At 38.4% G+C, this 21,836-nt stretch overlaps 1 protein-coding gene across 1 annotated transcript in view; it reads right to left on the bottom strand.

The window, feature by feature from the left end:
* The window catches only part of QRFPR (pyroglutamylated RFamide peptide receptor), a 527,635-nt gene that overhangs the window by 150,102 nt on the left and 355,697 nt on the right, over positions 1-21,836 (bottom strand). Inside the window, exon 4 of the mRNA XM_044061535.1 lies at positions 19,232-19,467. Coding sequence (XP_043917470.1) covers positions 19,232-19,467 — 236 coding nt within the window. The remainder of the gene's footprint in view (positions 1-19,231; positions 19,468-21,836) is intronic.

Here is a 21,836-nt window from a genome sequence, read left to right as displayed (position 1 = left end):
AGTTTCTCTGCTAGTCTAGTGATTTGTGTTAGATTGTAACCCTACAAATTGCAACTACTTTCATTGATTGTAAATGTGTCATACAACAGTTTTTGCTTTATAGTATGCCTCAGCGGTCACTGATAAGCAAGTCTTAAGCCTTTAAAGTGATAGTTCAATGTTTAGTGCTTACAACTGCAGAAATGCCACTATAGTCAGCAGTATTTATGTATAGTGATATTATCTTTGATCATAAGTGAATGTGTAGCCTTTTATAGTGATAGTTCCATGCATTTATGTAAATACGGCTGTAACACTGCTATCATGATCAACATTCTATGTTGATGTTTCCTGTTAATTACTAAGCTCTGTAGATATGCTACTGCTGTGAGCTGCGTATTACATATTTATAGATGCCTCCTGTTTAACTGCTTACTGCAGCAAGGCTACTTCCTTGTTAAATGTATAATCCTGTATAATGCTGCTACTGTGCACAGAGAGTTACATTGAATCTAACCTGTTCTGCATTGTTTCACTGTTGGGCACTTTCATAGCTTAAGCCTAACTTCTGGTCCCTCTTCTTCTCCCCTGCAGTTTTCCTGCTTGACAACGCAGTCCCTGCCCAACACAGACCCACAGATAGCAACAGTGGGAACCTGCTCTGTTTAATTTACCTATTGAAAAAAGGAATAACAAACCAAAAGAGACTCAAAGTGTATGTTTTTAAGCCTTTCTAAATTCAGGGTAGAACACACTCAATCAGGCCAAAGCCAAACCCCCCTAGCTCCCTCTAGTACAGCCCCCTCCTATCTTCGTGCCCCTCCAATTTCAAAATTCCCTGTTGAAATTATTACAATTGGCTACAAATATCACAATTGGCCATAAGAAATTAAAGAATTAGTAATACAACACTAACGAGTTTTACATTGTTTCTCACCTACCCTGCAATCCTTAGCCTGGGGTTTAAAGCCACGCTCTGTTCGCTCTGCTCACTTAGCTCCCCTCCCTGCCCCCATATCCCACCTGGTTTAAAGCCCAACTCCCTGCCCCAATATCACACCCGCCCCCAGCACCTCTACATTTATTCCACACAGAAACCAATCTGACAACTATCAACCAGTCAGACCAACCCTACCACAGTCATGATTTCACCTAACCTACTCACCCTACTTACCTGCGCACTTTTATTCTACATTACATCCTATGAAGACTTCACAATAACAACTCCCAACCATTTCTACTGTACATACTGGTCAACCTCTTCACGCACTCACTCTATAATTACACCACACCTAATACTAAATACCACCACCCAGCACTCCTACCCAAATACCATATTCCCACCATACCTAAACACAAATTATTCCTTAAATATGACAGGACCTTCACCACTTATATAAAACACTTTCTTAACACCCTCTCATAATTAACCCTCAGTGGAGGCATCCACCCATACCCTGGTCTCACCAACAACAAGCCCTCCCCAAACCCTCTTCCAAAAATCTCCCCCATCACTCAAATTACAACCAACAAAAAGCCTTCTTATCTTCTCATTATGTCTAAACATCAGAAGCATCTGTAACAAAATCCAAGACCTGCATGCCCACATAAACTTGTACTCCCCAGACATCCTCAACCAAACTGAAACCTGGCTCAAACCTCATATCAAAAATGAGGAAATACTCCCACCTGGATATAACATCCTACAAGCAGACAGACTATCCAATAAAGGAGGTGGTGTTGCACTTATGTATAAACACCACCTCAATGTCCAAAAGCTTAGCAAGCCAGCTCCCCCAGTTTGCCAGTGAAGAAATCCTATACACCAACCTCAAAAATAACCCAAACAAAACAATTACCCTCATAGGATCCTACTTCCCACAAGGCCAAAATATACCTCCTCTAGAAAACCTCCTAAGCTTGGCAAAACTCACCCTTCCCCAAGAAACTTTTATCCTTGGTGATTTTAACATCAACTGGGTATCCTGTAATAACATCCACCCTACCCTCCACATAAATCTCCATGGGTACTCACAGCTAATCCAATCCCTCACACGGATCAACAAAAACCCTAATAATCTCTCCACTCTAGATTGGATCTTAGATGACAAAGATTCCAACTCCTACCTAGCAGGCTCTTTACCTGACAGCCTCAGCGACCACTCCCCTACCTTCCTACTAAGATATCACATAAACACAAACAAGCCTATTACCTACAGGCAAATTCAAAACAAAACCAATTTCAACTCCCACTCCTTTATCTCCTCCTTCCTGAAAATAAACTGTTCATCACTAAAATACCTCAAACTAGACAAAGTCGTCCACTTCTTTAACAGTACCTTCCTCAACATCCTAAACACCCATGCCCCCCTCAGGAATGCCAAAGTCAGAACTAATAGCTCTGCCTGGCTACAAAAAAAACACCAGAAACCTAATGAAAACTAGGGATAATGCCTGGGAACACTGGCACCTAACAAAAGAACCCTCAGATAGGCAATCCTTCCTTGCACTGCGTAACAAAGTAAAAAAAATAATAATAAAAATAGACAAATCCCTCTATCATTCTACCCTAAATGCAACCCATCACAACCTCAAGAAATTCTGGGCCTCCATTAACTCTATCCTCCATCCAGGGAAAGTATGTATCTCCCTGCCATCCATCCCTCCCTCTTTTTGCAGTATAGTTGACTCCTTCAACAAACTCTTCACCAAATCCATTCTATCCCTAACCAAACAACACTTCCCTACATCTGATCCACCCACCCCCTAACCCTAATAACCCCCCCTTCCTTCTTCCTCTCCTCAGTACCCACCTCCTACATAAAAAAAAACTTCCAACAAAACTTAAACTCACCAAACTAGCAGCTGATAACATCCTGCCAAATACATAAAAATAGCTGCAGATGCCCTAGCTTATCCCATTTTTATATTAATCAACCGGTCTATAAATGAGTCCTATGTTGCCTCACTATGGAAATATCCCACATCATCCCCCTCAACAAAGTGGGCCCCTCCACTGACCTTTCCAACTACCACTTCATTGCCATCTCTTCCCCCCTCTCCAAAATACATGAAAAATGCACCAACTTTCAAATCTCTAACTACCTCCTATCCAATAATCTCCTCGCAAACACCCAACATGGATTCAGACCATATCACAGCACTACTACTGCTTTGCTCTCCTTCACCAACACTATCCTACAACACAAAAACAATGATGTCTTCTCCTCTGCTGTATTCCTGGACCTTTCCAAACCATTCAATATTGTATCTCACAAACTTCTACTCTCTGCACTCCCCAACTTCTCCTTCTCAAAGCCAGCCACCAACTGGTTCTCTAGCTATCTACACAGCCATCAGCAATCAGTTGTCTGGGACAATAACTTATCCACTCACCTGCCAGTTACTCTCCGTGTCCCACAAGGATCCATCCTCGGCCCCTGCTATTCTCCCTCTTCACCAACAACCTTCATACTGCCACTAAACATGCTTCTCTCATACAGTATGCAGATGACTCCACCCTCATCCGCTCTGCCCCCACTTTAAAAGAACTCCATCTAATCACACAGGAATCTTTCTCTTCTGTAGAAAGCACGCTATCCAATCCCAAGCTCCTACTAAATCCTAATAAGACCAAAATCCTCATCTTCCAGCTCACAAAATCTACCCCAAACTCTCCCAACTTCAATATTTTTGCCAAAGACAACACCTCCATCTCCCCATCAACCCACACTAAACTTCTTGGTATGCAGATTGACAATAATCTCAGGCTTGACACCCACATATCCCTTACAATAAAAAAGTTCACAAACAAATTGGTGTTTGTATAGAAACACCCAGTTCCTCACCAAAACAGCTAAAATCTCTATTGCCAACTCACAACTAATCTCCACCCTGCCCTATGCATCTCCCATACTAACAAACCTTAAGCAGTCGGACCTAAGCAAACTTGAGGCATGCTACAATAAAACTGCTAAATTTGCCACTGGTGCAGCCTACCGCAGCCACTACTGTGACTCCCTTAGAGAGCTAGGCTGGCTCGAACTCCCACAACTCCTACACCTGAACCAACTCTCCTTTGCACACAAATGTATAAACCACTCCACCAATATCCCATCACTTCAAACATTTCTATCTTACCACTCCTCCAGACCCCTATGATCCAGCAACAAGAATCTTCTCCAAATCACAAAAGCCAAAAATTCAGCAGGAGAAGCTTTATTTTCCTGCACCACATCCAAAATATGGAACAAACTACCCCCTGCCAAAACTACTCTACCCTCCTGCAGACATTTCAAAGCTTCCCTCATATCTCACCTAAATACTCACTGGCTCTGCCCTTGCTCAAATCCAGACTAGACCCTCATCCCTATCCCCTCCAGTTCACTTTTTCTCTTCCCTACTTGGACTATTTCAATTTACCTCCATAATCTGAACTCTATATTAATAATCCCCAGTTGCCAGCTCATTTACTGTGTAACACCAATTGTTTGATAATCAATTATTGTCTACTTTCTACTAATTTCTCACATACTGTACATAATCTCCTTTTAATGTACTTCTATGAAATTCACCTTTTAATGTATTTGTATGAAATCACCTTATTAGTGTATTTGAAAGGTATATCACACTGTGGAGCTTTTCTCCCCGGCCTCTGCTGAAAATGGACCTGTGTCCAGTCGAATTTTCCCGGTAAACAAATGAAAATAAATAAATAAATAAACTCTGCTCAGTAAACATCTGGGCAAACAAATTTCAGGTAATTGTCTCTAATATTCTACATCCAGATCAATGTTGTATTATCCAAATGTGGATGCGGTTAGAAGAACATTGTTGCTTACTGAGAATACTAATTCTGTTTCAGAGCTAGTATTACTGGCAGGATTAGATGCAGAGAAAGTATTTGGTAATGCACATTGGGATAAATAGAGGGTCCAAATAGAGAGATGAAAAGTCAGCAAGCAAAGGAGAGTAGTAATGCAGAAACTGAATTCATCCTCAAGTCTTGGGAAGATAGAAGTAGGATAAAAAAATGTAAGCCATCAACAAAATGGCTTTGGAAAAAAGTTTATAATATAAATAACATATATAAAGACTTCACAAAACAGACCAGTTTCGGCTCGGAGTTAGCCTAGCCTTCATCAGTGTAACAAAATCAGAAAACAACTGAAGTCTTAAATAACAAAAAGTTAATGATAAAAAGCACATGATTGGCGAACAACTGCATATTCATTAATCATTCATAAATATTCATTAAGCCCTGGATGGAAAAGAGCACCTAGTTTGGTTATCCATTTTTTCTCCTTAATGTTTAGTCTATTATGCCATCCAGATTTATGAGTACGATCCCCAATAATCTTATCAATAATCAAAAAGTGGAATTTGGCTGTCTTATGCTTCAATGTATGTTTATAAAGTGCATTGCTAGTTCTCTTGCATTTGATGTCACTCAAATGCTCAGAGATACGTAACTTAAATGGTCGAGACGTCTGGCCAACATAAAAACACTGACAACTGCAACATGCCATATAAATAACCCAGTCAGTGTTACAGTTAGCAAAGAACTTGATGTCATAAACAATACTACTATTTCTACTGGAGAATTCTTTAGTTTTCAAAATATATCTACAATTATTGCAATGGCCGCAAGGCATACAGCCAATAAGTTTATCACCCAAAATAGTCGTTTGGGATAATAGGGGCAACATTGAATTAGAATGATGCTTGTAGTGGTTAAAGTAAGCTCCTAGATTTTTACCCTTCCTAAAAGAGAAGTAGCAAGTAGGAGGTATCAGTGTAGACAAAGCAGCATCAGCTGTAAGAATGTTCCAATTGTCTTTGATAATATCAATAAATCTATTCGTATTTCTCCCATAGGTGGTGGTTAAACATAATTGGTTTGAAAGTGGTGGTTTGTCTTTATAAGTCAGCAGATCCTGTCTGGTCAGACATGATGCATGATTCTTAGCCATGATGACATAGTCCGAACTGTAACCCCTATTGATGAATCTGTCAGAAAGATCCTGACAATAAAACCGAAACGTGTTCTCTTCCGAGCAGTTACATCTGATTCTGATAAACTGCAATTTAGGTATATTCCTGGCAATGTGTTTTGGATGAAAGCTGGATGCATGGAGTAAGGTGTTATACTGGGGAAACTTTCTAAATACCTGAGTGTTAAGGGTATTATCATCATTTCTGGATATCAAAACATCCAGAAAGGTAATATGATCTCGATCGAAATTAATGGTAAAATGAAGTCCCCATTTATTATCATTAAGATATTGTACAAATTCCTTAAGATATTCAGTATCAGATCTCCACACCATCCAGCAATCATCCAAGTATATGCTATATGCGCCAGATGTCATTTTCTGGCAGATACAAATTGTGTGTATCATCATAAATGATAAGGTCTTCCATGTATGCCATGAATAAGTCAGCATAGATGGGGGCAAAAGATGCCCCCATAGCGGTGCCCTTAGTTTGGAGATAACACTCTTTGTCATAGAAGAACACATTTTTGGTGAGCACATGTTCAGTGAGATTGATCAAAAAAGTATTGAAGCCGGGTTTATACATATTGGATTTGTAAAGCCAATATTCAATCGCATCCAAACCCGCCCAATGAGGGATGTTGGTGTACAATGAACTCACATCTAAGGTACACAACCACCAATCATCCTCAATTTGCATATCATTAATGATACTTAAAAACTGGGTGGTATCCTGGATCCTAGATCTGACCCAAGAGAGCAAAGGTTTAAGGTATTTAGTCAAAAATTCAGATAGGGGCTCAGTTAAAGAGCCAGTTCCTGCCACAATAGGTCTACCAGGGGGATGTAAAGGATCTTTATGAATTTTAAACAAGAAATACATATATTGTCTGACAGGGTCAGCCATCGTAAGATGTTTTAAGGTTCTAGATGATATAATACCATTTTCAAGTGCAGAGTGTAAAAAGTATCAATTTGCTGTTTAAACATAGGGGTGGGGTCCAGTGGCATCCTGATATAATACCTGGCATCATCCATTTGTTTATGTGCCTCAATATCATAGTCAATCCAATTCATCACAACCACTGCCCCTCCTTTGTCAGCATTAATAATAACCAACTCCTTATTCTGCACAAGCTCAGTTAGACATGATAAATCTGACTCAGACATATTATTAGGCATAGGTGGAAATGTATTAGAGACAAAATGCAAATCCCTAAAAACACTGTGTAAAAACAAGCTGACAGACGGATGCACAGGTGGTGTGAAAGAAGAAGGATGATATTTGAAATCATCAGTAATGTGTTCTTGAACATCTTTGTCCTGAAAAAATAATTTAAGATTAATCAGCCTACAAAATGTAGATACATCCTGGGCAAAAGTATCTTCAGGTACAAAAAAAAAAACAGGTATAAAGGAAAGACCTTTATTAAGCAAAACAATTTGTTGTTCAGTTAAAACAGTATTAGAAATATTACATGCATTATTGTTAGAAACAGTGTCCACTTGTTCATCAATACTTCCATCAAGTTGTGTAGACTTGTGACTTTTTTTATGTTCCACCTATGCCTAATAATATGTCTGAGTCAGATTTATCATGTCTAACTGAGCTTGTGCAGAATAAGGAGTTGGTTATTATTAATGCTGACAAAGGAGGGGCAGTGGTTGTGATGAATTGGATTGACTATGATATTGAGGCACATAAACAATTGGATGATGCCAGGTATTATACCAGGATGCCACTGGACCCCGCCCCTATGTTTAAACAGCAAATTGATACTTTTCTACACTCTGCACTTGAAAATGGTATTATGTCATCTAGAACCTTAACACATCTTACGATGGCTGACCCTGTCAGACAATATATCTATTTATTGCCTAAAATTCATAAGGATCCTTTACATCCCCCTGGTAGACCAACTGTGGCAGGAACTGGCTCTTTAACTGAGTCCCTATCTGAATTTTTGACTAAATACCTTAAACCTTTGCTCTCTTGGGTCAGAGCTAGGATCCAGGATACCACCCAGCTTTTAAGTATCATTAATGATATGCAAATTGAGGATGATTGGTGGTTGTGTACCTTAGATGTGAGCTCATTGTACACCAACATCCCTCATTGGGCGGGTTTGGATGCGATTGAATATTGGCTTTACAAATCCAATATGTATAAACCCGGCTTCAATACTTTTTTGATCAGTCTCACTGAACATGTGCTCATCAAAAATGTGTTCTTCTATGACAAAGAGTGTTATCTCCAAACTAAGGGCACCGCTATGCCGACTTATTCATGGCATACATGGAAGACCTTATCATTTATGATGATACACACAATTTGTATCTGCCAGAAAATTACATCTGGCGCAGATACTTGGATGATTGCTGGATGGTGTGGAGATCTGATACTGAATAAATTAAGGAATTTGTACAATATCTTAATGATAATAAATGGGGACTTCATTTTACCATTAATTTCGATCGAGATCATATTACCTTTCTGGATGTTTTGATATCCAGAAATGATGATAATACCCTTAACACTCAGGTATTTAGAAAGTTTCCCCAGTATAACACCTTACTCCATGCATCCAGCTTTCATCCAAAACATATTGCCAGGAATATACCTAAATCTCAGTTTATCAGAATCAGATGTAACTGCTCGGAAGAGAACACATTTCGGTTTTATTGTCAGGATCTTTCTGACAGATTCATCAGTAGGGGTTACAGTTCAGGCTATGTCACCATGGCTAAGAATCATGCATCATGTCTGACCAGACAGGATCTGCTGACTTATAAAGACAAACCACCACTTTCAAACCAATTACGTTTAACCACCACCTATGGGAGAAATACGAATAGATTTATTGATATTATCAAAGACAATTGGAACATTCTTACAGCTGATGCTGCTTTGTCTACACTGATACCTCCTACTTGCTACTTCTCCTTTAGGAAGGGTAAAAATCTAGGAGCTTACTTTAACCACTACAAGCATCATTCTAATTCAGTGTTGCCCCTATTAACCAAGACTACTATTTTGGGTGATAAACTTATTGGCTGTATGCCTTGCGGCCATTGCAATAATTGTAGATATATTTTGAAAACTAAAGAATTCTCCAGTAGAAATAGTAGTATTGTTTATGACATCAAGTTCTATGCTAACTGTAACACTGACTGGGTTATTTATATGGCATGTTGCAGTTGTCAGTGTTTTTATGTTGGCCAGATGTCCCGACCATTTAAGTTACGTATCTCTGAGCATTTGAGTGACATCAAATGCAAGAGAACTAGCAATGCACTTTATAAACATACATTGAAGCATAAGACAGCCAAATTCCACTTTTTGATTATTGATAAGATTATTGGGGATCGTACTCATACATCTGGATGGCATAATAGACTAAACATTAAGGAGAAAAAATGGATAACCAAACTAGCTGCTCTTTTCCATCCAGGGCTTAATGAATATTTATGAATGATTAATGAATATGCAGTTGTTCGCCAATCATGTGCTTTTTCTCATTAACTTTTTGTTATTTAAGACTTCAATTGTTTTTTGATTTTGTTACACTGATGAAGGCTAGGCTAACTCCGAGCCAAAACCGGCCTGTTTTGTGAAGTCTTTATATATGTTATTTATATTATAAACTTTTTTCCACAGCCATTTTGTTGCTGGCTTACATTTTTTTATGTTACATCATTTTGCCTTGCAACTTCCTCCGTGCAGGGAGGTTTATTGTGGAAAGACAGAAGTAGGTCAAAAATTAAAAGAAATGGCTGGGTGCACAAGACCCAGGATAAAAAAGTGCCCAGTCTTGGTAGGCACACTAGTGCCAGGACTGGAATGAATGACATTATAGAATCCTTAAAATATGGAAACATTCCTACAATGGGGCCAGGCCCAGGGGGAGGATGCTCCCTTGCTGTAGAAGAAAGTAGTAGCCCACAAAAATCACAAAAACTGATAGGCCAAAGAATAGCCATAAAGACGACAGAGTGGACTATTGAGGATAAGAAATAAATTATGTACTGTTATTATTATGCAAAAAGCTCAGAATTTCCAGACACAATATATACAAAATTATTAAGAGAGAAATTAGAGGAAAGAAAAATTCTTCCACAAGAAAAACTGTCAGAAGCTTCAAATAAACATTTGCGTTCATTAATACAACAACTTTGTGAAAAACAGTATATAGATCAAGAAACCTTGATCTGTTTGGAAAAAGAAGTATCTGGGGAAGTGCAAAAATATAAACAACAAAACCAAGAGATATTTGAAAAGTATAAAAAATAAATATGGACATGGAAAAGAAAGAGAGATTTGATATGGTGCAATATTTATGCAAATGAGAAAGCCAAATTAATCAATATAAAGAAGGCAGCCCCAAAGATATTTGAAGAGAAATACAGGCAAAGGCATTCAGATGTGGAAAATTACACAATGAAAAATAATATCACAAAGATGGAATGTAGAAAAGAAGATTAGTAAAGTAAAAGTTGAAGTTATGGAGTGCCTTGCTAAATGAAAGATTTGGTGTAGAAGGTCTAACACAGGTTACATCACAGCATGATGCAGTGAGTCCCCAAAGTAAGGAGAAGCAGGAAGATCAGGAAACATCTGACAAAGAAATATGGACATGGGAAAGAAAGAGAGATTTAATATGGCGTAAAATTTATGCAAAAGAGAAAGCAAAACTAACCAATACAAAAAAGAAGCACTGAAGATATTTGAAGAGAAATACAGAGAAAGAAATCTGGACATGGAAAACTTTACAATAAAAAAAATAGGAAGACAAAGATGAAAAGTAAAAAAGGAGATTAACAATGGGGAAGTTAAAGAAATAGAAATTGAGGTTAAGTGAATGATTCACTGTAGAAAATCTAATTCAGAAAGCACCACAACAGGATAGAGCAATAGATATCCAAATTAAAGGGAAACCAGTGGAACAGGAAGCAATTGGTCAAGCATCATATGAAGATAATTTGGAGCCTTCCACAGGAAACGAGTATAAATGTTCACTTGAAGCTAGACAGGAAGAGAAGGAACAGGAAGCTGCGGAAACTCTGATGCAGTCAATGTTGAGGAGTGATTAGCCATTGCGTTCCCATATGACAGAGCAATAGATGGCACAGGATGAAATTGAAGAGAAGATGCCACAAGAAGATGCTATAGAACTTTCTATAGCATGCCCGCAGGAAATGGAAAACAAGGAATGCGCCCTCAGTTTGGAAGAAAATGAGCTAAGAGAAGAGTTGCTTGATTTAATAGACATAGACAGATATATCAAGATCAATGAAAGAAATAGACTGCAGAAGGTGAATAAACCCCCAAAAAGTCATAAGTCTGATAAAACAAATGAACGCAGTAATTAGGACTGTTCACAGAGATCCATGCGATATAATTGAAGTAAACAGGATATATTACTGTGCAGCTAAATTAATAACTGACAAAGTTCTACCACAAGAACACAGGTTAGTGAGGGAAAGGAAGGGGAGAAATCGAATACCAAAATGGAAATATCGAATAGAGAAAACTATAAAGCCATTAAGACAAGAGGTGTCACTGTTAGAAGACTATAGAACAGGGAACAGATCAACCAAAATACTAAGAAAGATAGATGTGACAAAAACAATGCACAGTATTAGAAGAGACCAGGACATATCATGCACTATCGCAAATAACAAACTAAAAATTTCAACATAGGCAGAAAAACTTACAAGATATGAAGATAAATATAAAGGAAAAGTACTAAATAGGCAATTTATTGATGACTCAAAAAAGTTTTATAGAGAATTTGGAAACAAGGTAAAAGGATTTGAAAGACTGAAAAAAAGTAGAAATAGATACATTTTGGAGAAATATCTATGAAGATTCTGTGGAACATAACAAAGATGCTAAATTGATAGAAGAAGTTAAAGAAAGAATAAGAAGTTTAAAGGTCCAGGATAAGAAATGGGAAGTAACAGCCAAAGAGATTGCAATAAAGTTAAGAAAAGCCTCTAATTGGAAAACCCAAGTACCACATGCAGTACCTAACTTTTGGCTAAAAGTAATAACATCTTTGCATGAAGATTTAGCCATGAGTAAGAACAAGTTATATGCACACCCCGAACAGATCACCAACCAGGCTAACAACAGGAAAAACAATGCTCCTACTTAAAAGTCAACCTGCAAGCTACCCTAAAAATTATAGACCAATGACTAACTTTCCGACAACGTCTAAACTATAAACAGGAATTGATGCTGACAGAGTTTATAGTCATTTAGATACAACTCATGGCAGTAGAACAAAAGGGCAATAAAAGAAAATCATATGGAACAAATGATCATTTGTTGTTAAATAAAGTCATAGTGGAGAACTTTAAAAAGGGAAGAATCTAAGTATGGCATGGATTGACTACAAAAAAAGCATTTGATAGTATCCCACATTCATGGATAAAAGAGTGCTTAAAAATGTATAAGATATATCCTACACTGATCTACTACATTACAGTCACCATGAAACAGTGGCAGACCACTTTGCAATTAAGCCATGACAAAGGACAAATTATTATCCCAGGGATAAAAATTCAAAGGGGGATACTCCAGGGTGACTCTTTGTCACCACTGCTATTCTGCCTTGCCCTTAACCTATTAAGCTATCTACTTAACAGCTTAGGCCATGGCTGTAATTTGGCTTCTAGAAAACAATAAAGTATAAAGACTTCTCATCTTCTCTTTGTCAATGATTTTAACCTGTATAGTTCATCAGAAGAGGAACTGAAAGCACAATTGCAAGTTGTCAAAACTTTTTCAGATGATATAAGTATGTCATTTGGCCTTGATAATTGTGCAAATGTAACCCTTTAAAGCAGGAAAACTGTAACACCAGGAAAACATCAGTTTGGGACAAGAATGTGGTATAAAAGAATTTGAGCAAGAAGGAGTGTATAAATATTTGGGAATTGCAGGAAAACTGTAACACCAGGAAAACATCAGTTTGGGACAAGAATGTGGTATAAAAGAATTTGAGCAAGAAGGAGTGTATAAATATTTGGGAATTGATGAAGGATCAACAATAAAACATGAAAAAATGCGAATAAAAGTAAGGAATATTTCAGAAGACTTAATTAAATCCTGAAAACAGCACTGACATCTAGGTTCATAAGTTGGTACTAGGCTATCGGCCCTAAGGCCTATACAAGCCTAGCCATAACAATTCCCTGGATATTTCTTCCCACAATATTTACTTCCCTGGACCCCTGTCTAGCAGGGTGACTGACATGATCCCCGGGGTGAATTTCATATCTCCCATCCAATTGTCAAGGTTCCTTTTGAAGAGGGCCAAGGAGTTGCTCTACTTGACATGTATGGGCAGTCTGTTCCAGACTATGGAGAGTCTCTGAGTCAGGAACCTATCCCTCCACCATGTTTTGTTCATTGTGATGACAAAGTTTAGATCCCTGAAGCGTGTGGCTCTGAGGGATTGAGATTTCTTTAAGTGGAGCATGTCCAATAGCTCAGGGTTTGACATGGCCTTGTATGTTAAGCAGAGATCACCTCTGAGTAGATGATAAGCCACAGAGTATAGCTGGAGTTTTTTTAGATGGTCAGCATATGGCATCTGCTTTAGGCTTGTGATTCTTTTAGTGAGGTATTTCTATAGCCTTTCCAGCTGTTGTAGATATCTTGTGAGGTACATACCAAATGGGCCATTATACTCTATAATGGGTCTAATGAGGGATGAGTACAGTGGGACAATGACCTCCTTTTTTTCTGGATGAAAAGCCCTGAGCAATGAGGTGTGCCACATAGAAGGATTTCCTGACTGCTGTGGCGATGTGGTTATTGAAGGTGAGACCAGTGTCCACCTGCGTCCCTAAGTCTCTCTTCACACTTTCAGTGTTTAGTGTACTGCCACCCATGTGGTAATTCATCGGTACATGTTTTTTCCCAAAGGGGATAACTACACATTTCTTGGCATTAAGCTTGAGCCCATGGCTCTGGCACCAAGCATCCATTTCTGTAAGGCCCTTTTGTAGAATATCCACATCATTTGGGGATTCTATACTGGCTCCCAGTTTGCAGTCATCTGCAAACTTTGTTAGCCAGAGTCCCTTAGTGTTGGCTTGTACTTCAGAGAAGTAGATGCCAAACAAGAGCGATCTCAGAACTGAACCCTGAGATACTCCACTTGTCACTTGTCTGGAGCTGGATTTGGAGTTGGCTACTTTTACAATCTGGGTTCTGTCAGTAAGCCAGTTGGCAACCCATCAAGTAACATAGGGATTTATGCCCAGCTTAGTAAGTTTATCTATGATTCCAGAGTGGGGGATGGTGTTGAAGGCCTTGGCGAGGTCCAGATAGGCTGTGTGGACTGCCTTATCCTCGTCCACAGCTCTGGAGACTGATTTGAAGAAGTCAATCAGGTTCAGGAGACAAGATCAGCCCTTCATGAACCCAAACTGGGTGGGGTCCAGTGTTTGAAGGTTGCCAATATCTTTGTTTATAAGTTCCATGATAATGAGTTCCATGCCCTTGCAGATCAGGCTTGTCAGACTGATGGGACAGTAGTTCCCAGGATCCAAGGTGGATCCCCCCTTGTGGAGTGGAATAACTGTAGCTGTGCACCACTCAGTGGGCATGAAGCTTGAGGTGAGGCTATGATTAACCATGACACTTAGGTGAGGTGCCAGTTCATTTTGTAGTTCATGTAGTACACAGCCCAGGATGTCATCTGGTCCCATGGATGCTGCATTCTTAGCTTTGGAGATTGTGGTTTCTACCAGTGTAGCCGTGATTACCGGACTTTGGCAATCTTTTGGTATTGAGATGGACCCTTTAGGGATGAGATGGGGTTAAAGTTGGCACTAACTCGATCTGCCAGGATATTGGCAATATCCTTGGGATCAGTATATTTAATGCCACTCTGTTGTAGCTCAGAGCAGACCTGAGCATTGTCATTTAGATTCTTGACATAACTATAGAATACCTTGTGGCTGTCTTTGGAATCTTTGGCAATTTTATTTTTGTAACTAGCTTTTGAGGATTTTATGAGGGATCTCAGCTTCTTACTGAGGCTGGTAAGGGAGTTTTTTGCATCTTGAAATTTTCCTCTTTTCTGCAACAATTTCTTCCTTCTGTTGTATAGTTTGTTTATGGCAGGGGACCACCAGATTGGCTTCTTTTTTTGGAGGAGAGCATCTTGGTTCTATTTGGGATTGCACGATTCATGCATGAGTGGATGTGCTCGTACAGTGCCTTAGTGTAGGATTCAGCAGTCTAATTTTCACAGCTCGTCTGCATGGGTGTCATGAAGTTTGTCCCTTCTGACTTAAGTAGCATGAAGATGGCTTTGGAGAAGTTTTTTATGGAGGTTTCCTTACTGTGGAGTGGGGGAGGGATGTGGATGTCAAGAGTGATTTGCTTATGGTCAGACCTGACCAGTGAGGGGGTGACCACTGATGTGGAGCATCTATCTCCCATGTTGGTAATGACCAGGTATAGGATATTGGAGCCATTGGTGGGACAATAGATTAGTTGATCCAGGGCATTAGAATTTATGAATTCCAAGAACCGCTGGGAAAAGGTGCTGATATCCGAGTAGTTTTCCCAGTTAATGGCACGGTAGTTGAAATCACCCAGAATTAGGGTGTTTGGTTGTATCGTAATATTTTCCAGTATGTTTAGAAAGGTGTAGTAAGAATCTTGGGGCATGGTGGGGGATCTGTAGCAAGCTACAATTTGGATTGCAGTCTTACCTAGTGTTAGTTGCACCCAGAGAATTTCAGATGCATTGTGTTGGGCAACTAGCTTGGAGGTGTGAATATCTTTGGTGAATATGGACACTCCTCCACCCTTAGTGTTTTGGTCTTGGTTTGGTGGCGAAAAGTTTGGTAAGATTGTAGCCTAGTATTGCAGGGATGCTCTCTGGATCCTTGAATCAGGTCTCAGTTACTGCACAAATAGCGATGTTCTCCATTTTTAGGAGTGTATCGAAAGAGTGCATTTTGAGGTTTAGACTTCTAGCACTGAGTAGCATTACCTTCAGATTTTGCATGCTTGTATCTGTTATGGTGGTGGCTTTGTCTTTTGAACCTTGCCTAAAAAAGGCACTATAGGGGTGGCAAGAGCTTTAGCCAGTAATCTGAATCCCAGGGGTGACAGGTGCAGACCATCTCTGGCAAAGCATCGTGGTTTGTCGATCTAGGAACAAAATCAAAGGTATAAACCAATTTGCTCTTCTTGTCCTAACTTACAGTTTTGGACCGATTGACTGGCCCCAAAACATGTTAGAGATATTAGACAGAAAAACAAAAAGGATGCTTCATGCTCACCAAATGATTTATAAAAATCAGTGCATACCAAGATTATATATTCCCCATTCTGAAGGAGGGATGGGCCTCCTTGAAATTGATTAGTTGCATAGATCTGCAATTGTGAGACTCCACACATATCGGCTGACCTCACAAGACCCAAACATAGTGAAAGGTTTGAAACATGAGAAGAATAAATCTAAGATGACTTCTCTGTTTAATCTAGCAGAAGCATATGGGCATCAAGTAGGAGTGGAAATCAAACCAGAAGTAGATAAAAATTAGGAACCAACTGAATGTGCCAAGAAACAAAAGAAAGAATATAAGGTGAATGACCAGATGAGAAGGCAAGAAATGTGGAAAATGCAAGTATAGAAAACTTCTGGAAGAACCTCATGTTGTTCAGGAATGAACACAGGAATGGTTAAAGAGAGGCGAATTCAAACCAAGAGATGAAAGGTTAATATTGGCATTATAAGATAGTGGGCTATGTACACATTGGTTTACAAAGTCCACTGAACATGTGAGAGAAACAGATAAATTTAGGTTTTGCAAAACAGAATTGGAAACAGTTGCACAACTCGTTGCTGCTTGTGACATATTAATGGCAGAAGGACTGTATACTGAAAGGCATAATAATGTAGTGAGTCTGTTGCACTGGGGATTGTGCAAACATTATGGTATTGCAGTGGCTGAAAAACACTGGAAACAGCCACACAGCATCATCAAAAATGATGAAGTCTACATCACATGGGATCATCCATTACCAACAGTTCAAAAGATAGATGGTAGAAAACCAGATATAGTGGACCAAGAAAAGAAGACCAAAATAGCACTGATTACTGAAATCGCCACACCCAGTGATTACAGTGTCCTGCGTACAGAGAGACACAAAGTTATAATAAAATATTAGGATTTGCAAGCAGAAATGAGAGCAATGTGGAAGAAAGATGCCCAGATAGTTCCAATAGTAGCAGGAGCAATGGGTCTTGTAAAAAAGATTCTACAATCATATTTAGATATGCTACCAATACATGTAACTCCATATGAATTACAGAAGGAGTAATTACTGGGGGGGGTCTATATTATGTGATCGAACAGTCAAATATTCAAACATGTAATAATTGACCCCCAAATATTGAAACGCCATAATGTTGAACGGTAAAAAAAAAAAAAAAAAACACCCAAAGAAACCATTAAAATGCTTTAAGCAGGGGGCCCCTGAACCCCCACACCCCCCACTAGTTAAATATACCAACTCCGAGATCACACTACAGTGCAGACAATGGAAAACTTCCATGTCCGCACTATATGGAGATCTCCATTGAACCGTTTGACATTCTGACGGTTCAATATTTAGGGGTCGATTATTACGTACTCACATTTGACTATTAGATCATGTAATATAGACCCATTAGTGGGCACATTGTTGGTGCTGCAAAGAGCACTTTTGGCTAACATCAAAGAGTCAAACAATACTAATTTCATGAACTTAAATTGTACTTTGACTTAGGAATGGGGTCCATTCCCATCATGGTATTAGAAACCCAAAAGATATGGAGAAATTAAAAAAAGGGACTAACGATTTTTGTCTCTTCCTAACTTTAATTTTTGTTTGCAACTGCAATGGTGGCTTTAGCACAGGCTATACGGGATAGTAATCTAATAGAATATCTTTTAGGGGAGCTCAACACAAAAATTAGTTTAGTTGGAAATGGTTTGGTCACATTGACTAAGGTTGATGTGTCACACCAACCCTATGTAAAAAGGGGACAAAGGAGTTTGGCAACAACAACGACAATAACATCTTAGTTTATTTCAGTCATTCACAGGATACCTTGTCCAAACTCTAGGAGGTACCAAAAGACTTTGAGCATTTAATAGGATATAGCCAATCCAACAAAGACAGTAACACTTCTGATTTGTTATAGTCCTGCTAGCTCGGTAGTCCGTTGACCCCCCCCCCCTTCAACTGTCTTGAAAATGTTTAGGAGTTTATATTGCCAGGTCAGCACAGGAGGTCAGGGAGATCAGCTATGAACTGCTAACATAGCAAAGTCTTCTAGGAGTCAGAACAGTATTATCTCCTGACTGGCTCTACACTACGAGCAGGTTCAGATTAATATCTTTTAAGAAGTTGCTGCAGCAGCAGCAGAAACTACAAGAAATTATGTTTCTTTGCTGCCAATCAAAGGCTAGGTTGAATGTTTTTTTCTCACTGGTGGTGATTTAGAAGTAGATGGCTACCAAGAAGCACAGCCTTGACAGTTATTTTCCAGGGGTGCACAACAAAGACAATGAAGTAACCATCACAGTGGAGTAACAGAAATAAATGCCATCCACATGAAATTCAAACAGTTGCAGCATGAGCAGTTGGGCAAAGCCATTCTAGGATTGGTACATATTGGTCAGACTTGTAAAGTACAGTAAGAGTTGATAAAGATGCAGTGATTGCTAACATAACCAGATGTATAGGGTAGAACAGCACTTCATATACAGTCTGATGCCTAACACTACACCAGGTTCTGTGGCTGCTTTAGAACTACATAATTCTGTTTTATCGCTGTCATACATTCATTTTTACACTGTTATGCAATGGGTTAGAGACTAAAAGACTAGGCAGGACATATGCATACCATTCTGGACTATTGTAAAATATATTTGATTAAGGATGGAATTTTAGCTTTTGAAACACATCTCTTAGCTTTTTGTTCTTCATAACATCAACAGCGTAGAAAAATCAAAACAAATGCATATATGTGATAGGCATACTAGACAATATGGCTCTTCAGAGGCAGTTTAACTGAAGTTCATATATCACCATGATGCCCATCCTATCCAATATTATTGCTTACACAAAGTAGAACACGTTTTTACACATATTCACACTCAAATACATGTATGAGTATAATTATACATGTATGGGCACATGCCTTCATATGTAAAGTTAGCACAGTACATACCTCGATATCTTGGACATTTCACTTCCATGTATGGTTTGAAGCACTGAGGCATCCCCAACTCTTTTCTTGATCCAGAGTTCATAGCCAATTTTACTGTACAGCACAACCATTATTGTAAGGGGGAGAAGAAACAGTATCACAAGAATAAACGTTGAATATATTTTCTGATGAAGAGGCTTTTTCCATTCTTCTAAACAACTCACATAGTGCTGTTCATACAAAAAATCATATTTAACCTGTAAAAGAAATGTAGAGAGTTTCAGGACGCTGATGCAAAAACAAATATAAATAAGTATTAAATCTGTTTATTGTTTCTGAAGAGACAAGCTATCTAATGCAAACAGGTCTGTTTTTTTTTTTTTTTTTTTTGCCATGAAGTTGGTAAAGGCAGTCTTTTTTTTTCGTTTTAGATTTAATTGCCATAGAAATTCAACCCATTCTAAAATAATACACCATTTTTTATAAACATATAAAGTGACTCATTCTGAGATTTTTATCATTTGGTCACCACCTCAGAAGGACTCAGTAGCTTACAAAATACTTAAAAAGAGAATTTAAATATATAAAACAAACAGATTTGTTCTATGTTGATTTGCCAGATATCTGTTATGAAATAAATCAAACTACTAACAAAAACAAATTTGTAATCATTATCAGCTCTAACTATAATGCAAAGCCACTGTTCTTTGAACTGAAAGGAGGCAGTTGAATTTTTCAACCATCATTTTATAGCTACAAAAGCAAACCATGGGCTTCATATGGTATCTACACCATGTGCCATAATAACAATATGCTTTATTATTCACTAAGTAAAATATCAAATGTGCCACCCTGCCATTTTGTGCCTCTTTAGAGAAATTAATTTCTGGTATCTATGAATTCTGTCTGCCATTTAGTAATGTTCTAAGTTCTTTTTGTGAAACTATCTGCCGAAAAAAAAAACATAAGCCATCCATTACTATAAAATAATGAAGATATATCGGATTGGAAAAAGTATCAAAATACATTTCTTATTTAATGGTCTAAAGTCATAGCCAGAGGTGTTTCCAAAATCACTCTTATTAGCACACAAATAGAGCATGGATGGAAGTAGCACACCTGTTCTCCATAAGTTGTGCAATGTTGCAGTTCCAGATGCAGCTTGAAAATAGATGTACTCCATGCATCACTACTCAGTTCAGTTCTAGTTTCTGTAACACATTGACATCTCTCTATAATGAGGTGATTTGTTTATAAACAAGAAGCAGGCAGGTCTGTCCTGATGCATTTTTTACCAAATAAGTGTGAATTATTTTATATAACACTCAATTACCTGAGTTCAATTACCTGAGTTCACCATGGGGTGCAGTATCATGTAATGAAATGATAGGCTCATTTTGCAAGCATGCATTGATGAAGACACAGCACTAGTCAAATTAGAAATGCCATTGGCATGCTCACTATAGTTTTGCTGTGATAGTGTTCTCCCCAGAGGAGCACAAAATAAGAATTACTATAATTTTACTCATCTATGTACTAATACTGACTGATTTTGTGTTTTCTATGTCTTCTAGTAAAGTGATGAAATAAGGCATGTGAGAACTATGACAGCAATAAAAAGGCACTTTGTGTTAACAGACCTATAGAAAAAACACACAGCTGCGTTGGCTAAGAACGTCCAGTTTAATGCCTAAAACTTAGACTACATGGTTGTGGGATCTAATTATTGTTCCTTATTAAGTAAGTACCCTATTTCACTTTCATGGACTGAGGGAGGAAGGAAGGCAGGCAATATTCATAACGATGAAGAAGGGGAGAAAAATTTAATGATCAGTGGTGGAAGTTAAGAATTTCTTCTAGAAATATATTATAACTTTGAAATGCATGTAAGTTGGAATAATATCACTCTTCCTGAACTATAAATTTGAGGTAAGGAGGAAAGTCATTCACAACAGCGATGAGTTTGTTGACCTCAGGCAATAAAACCAGACAATGACAGACAGGGACAGAGAAAGAGAAGATGTTAACAGCATGAGGAAAAGTAGAGACATAGAGATTACTTAGGACTGAATGGGATGTTGCCATATTAAAATGTAACTTTCATCCAAATCAGACAAATACCTATATAGGTAAAAAAAATCATAGCAGCCTAATATGGCGTGGTACATTTCGTGTGCAGTCTACATATATGTTTTGTGTCAAACTGTGTTTTTACTGGGTGACCCAGTTTATTCTAACATCCCATACACATACCATATCTGACTTGGCAAACCTCCAAATTGCTTGTTTATAAGAGTGTGTGCCATGTATGAGTGAATGTATGTTTGTTTTGTGTGATAGGCTGACATCTTATACAAGGGTAGTGTCTCTAATTCAAACCCACTAAGTTCCAAGATTGGCTATGGCTGCTCTGCACTGCATGAATGGATGAACAAATGAGTGATTAGTTTACAGTTACAGAATGTAATGCAACTTAGAAGGCTGTACAGGTTCACAATATCTAGTTGTTGCAAACTGCTGCTTTAGAGTTATATCTTTTTTGTTTGTTTTGGATATCAGCTAATGTTTATTCTTCAGTAAAGGTATTACAAGATATTTGGCAGGACAGAGCTCTGTCAAGTCTGAC

The sequence above is a fragment of the Protopterus annectens genome, chromosome 2.part0 (genome assembly GCF_019279795.1).
Source record: "Protopterus annectens isolate FY-2018-M chromosome 2.part0, PAN1.0, whole genome shotgun sequence".
Lineage (NCBI taxonomy): Eukaryota > Metazoa > Chordata > Ceratodontiformes > Protopteridae > Protopterus > Protopterus annectens.
Note: the sequence above shows the minus strand (reverse complement) of the source record. Positions and strands in the feature narration are given on the sequence as shown.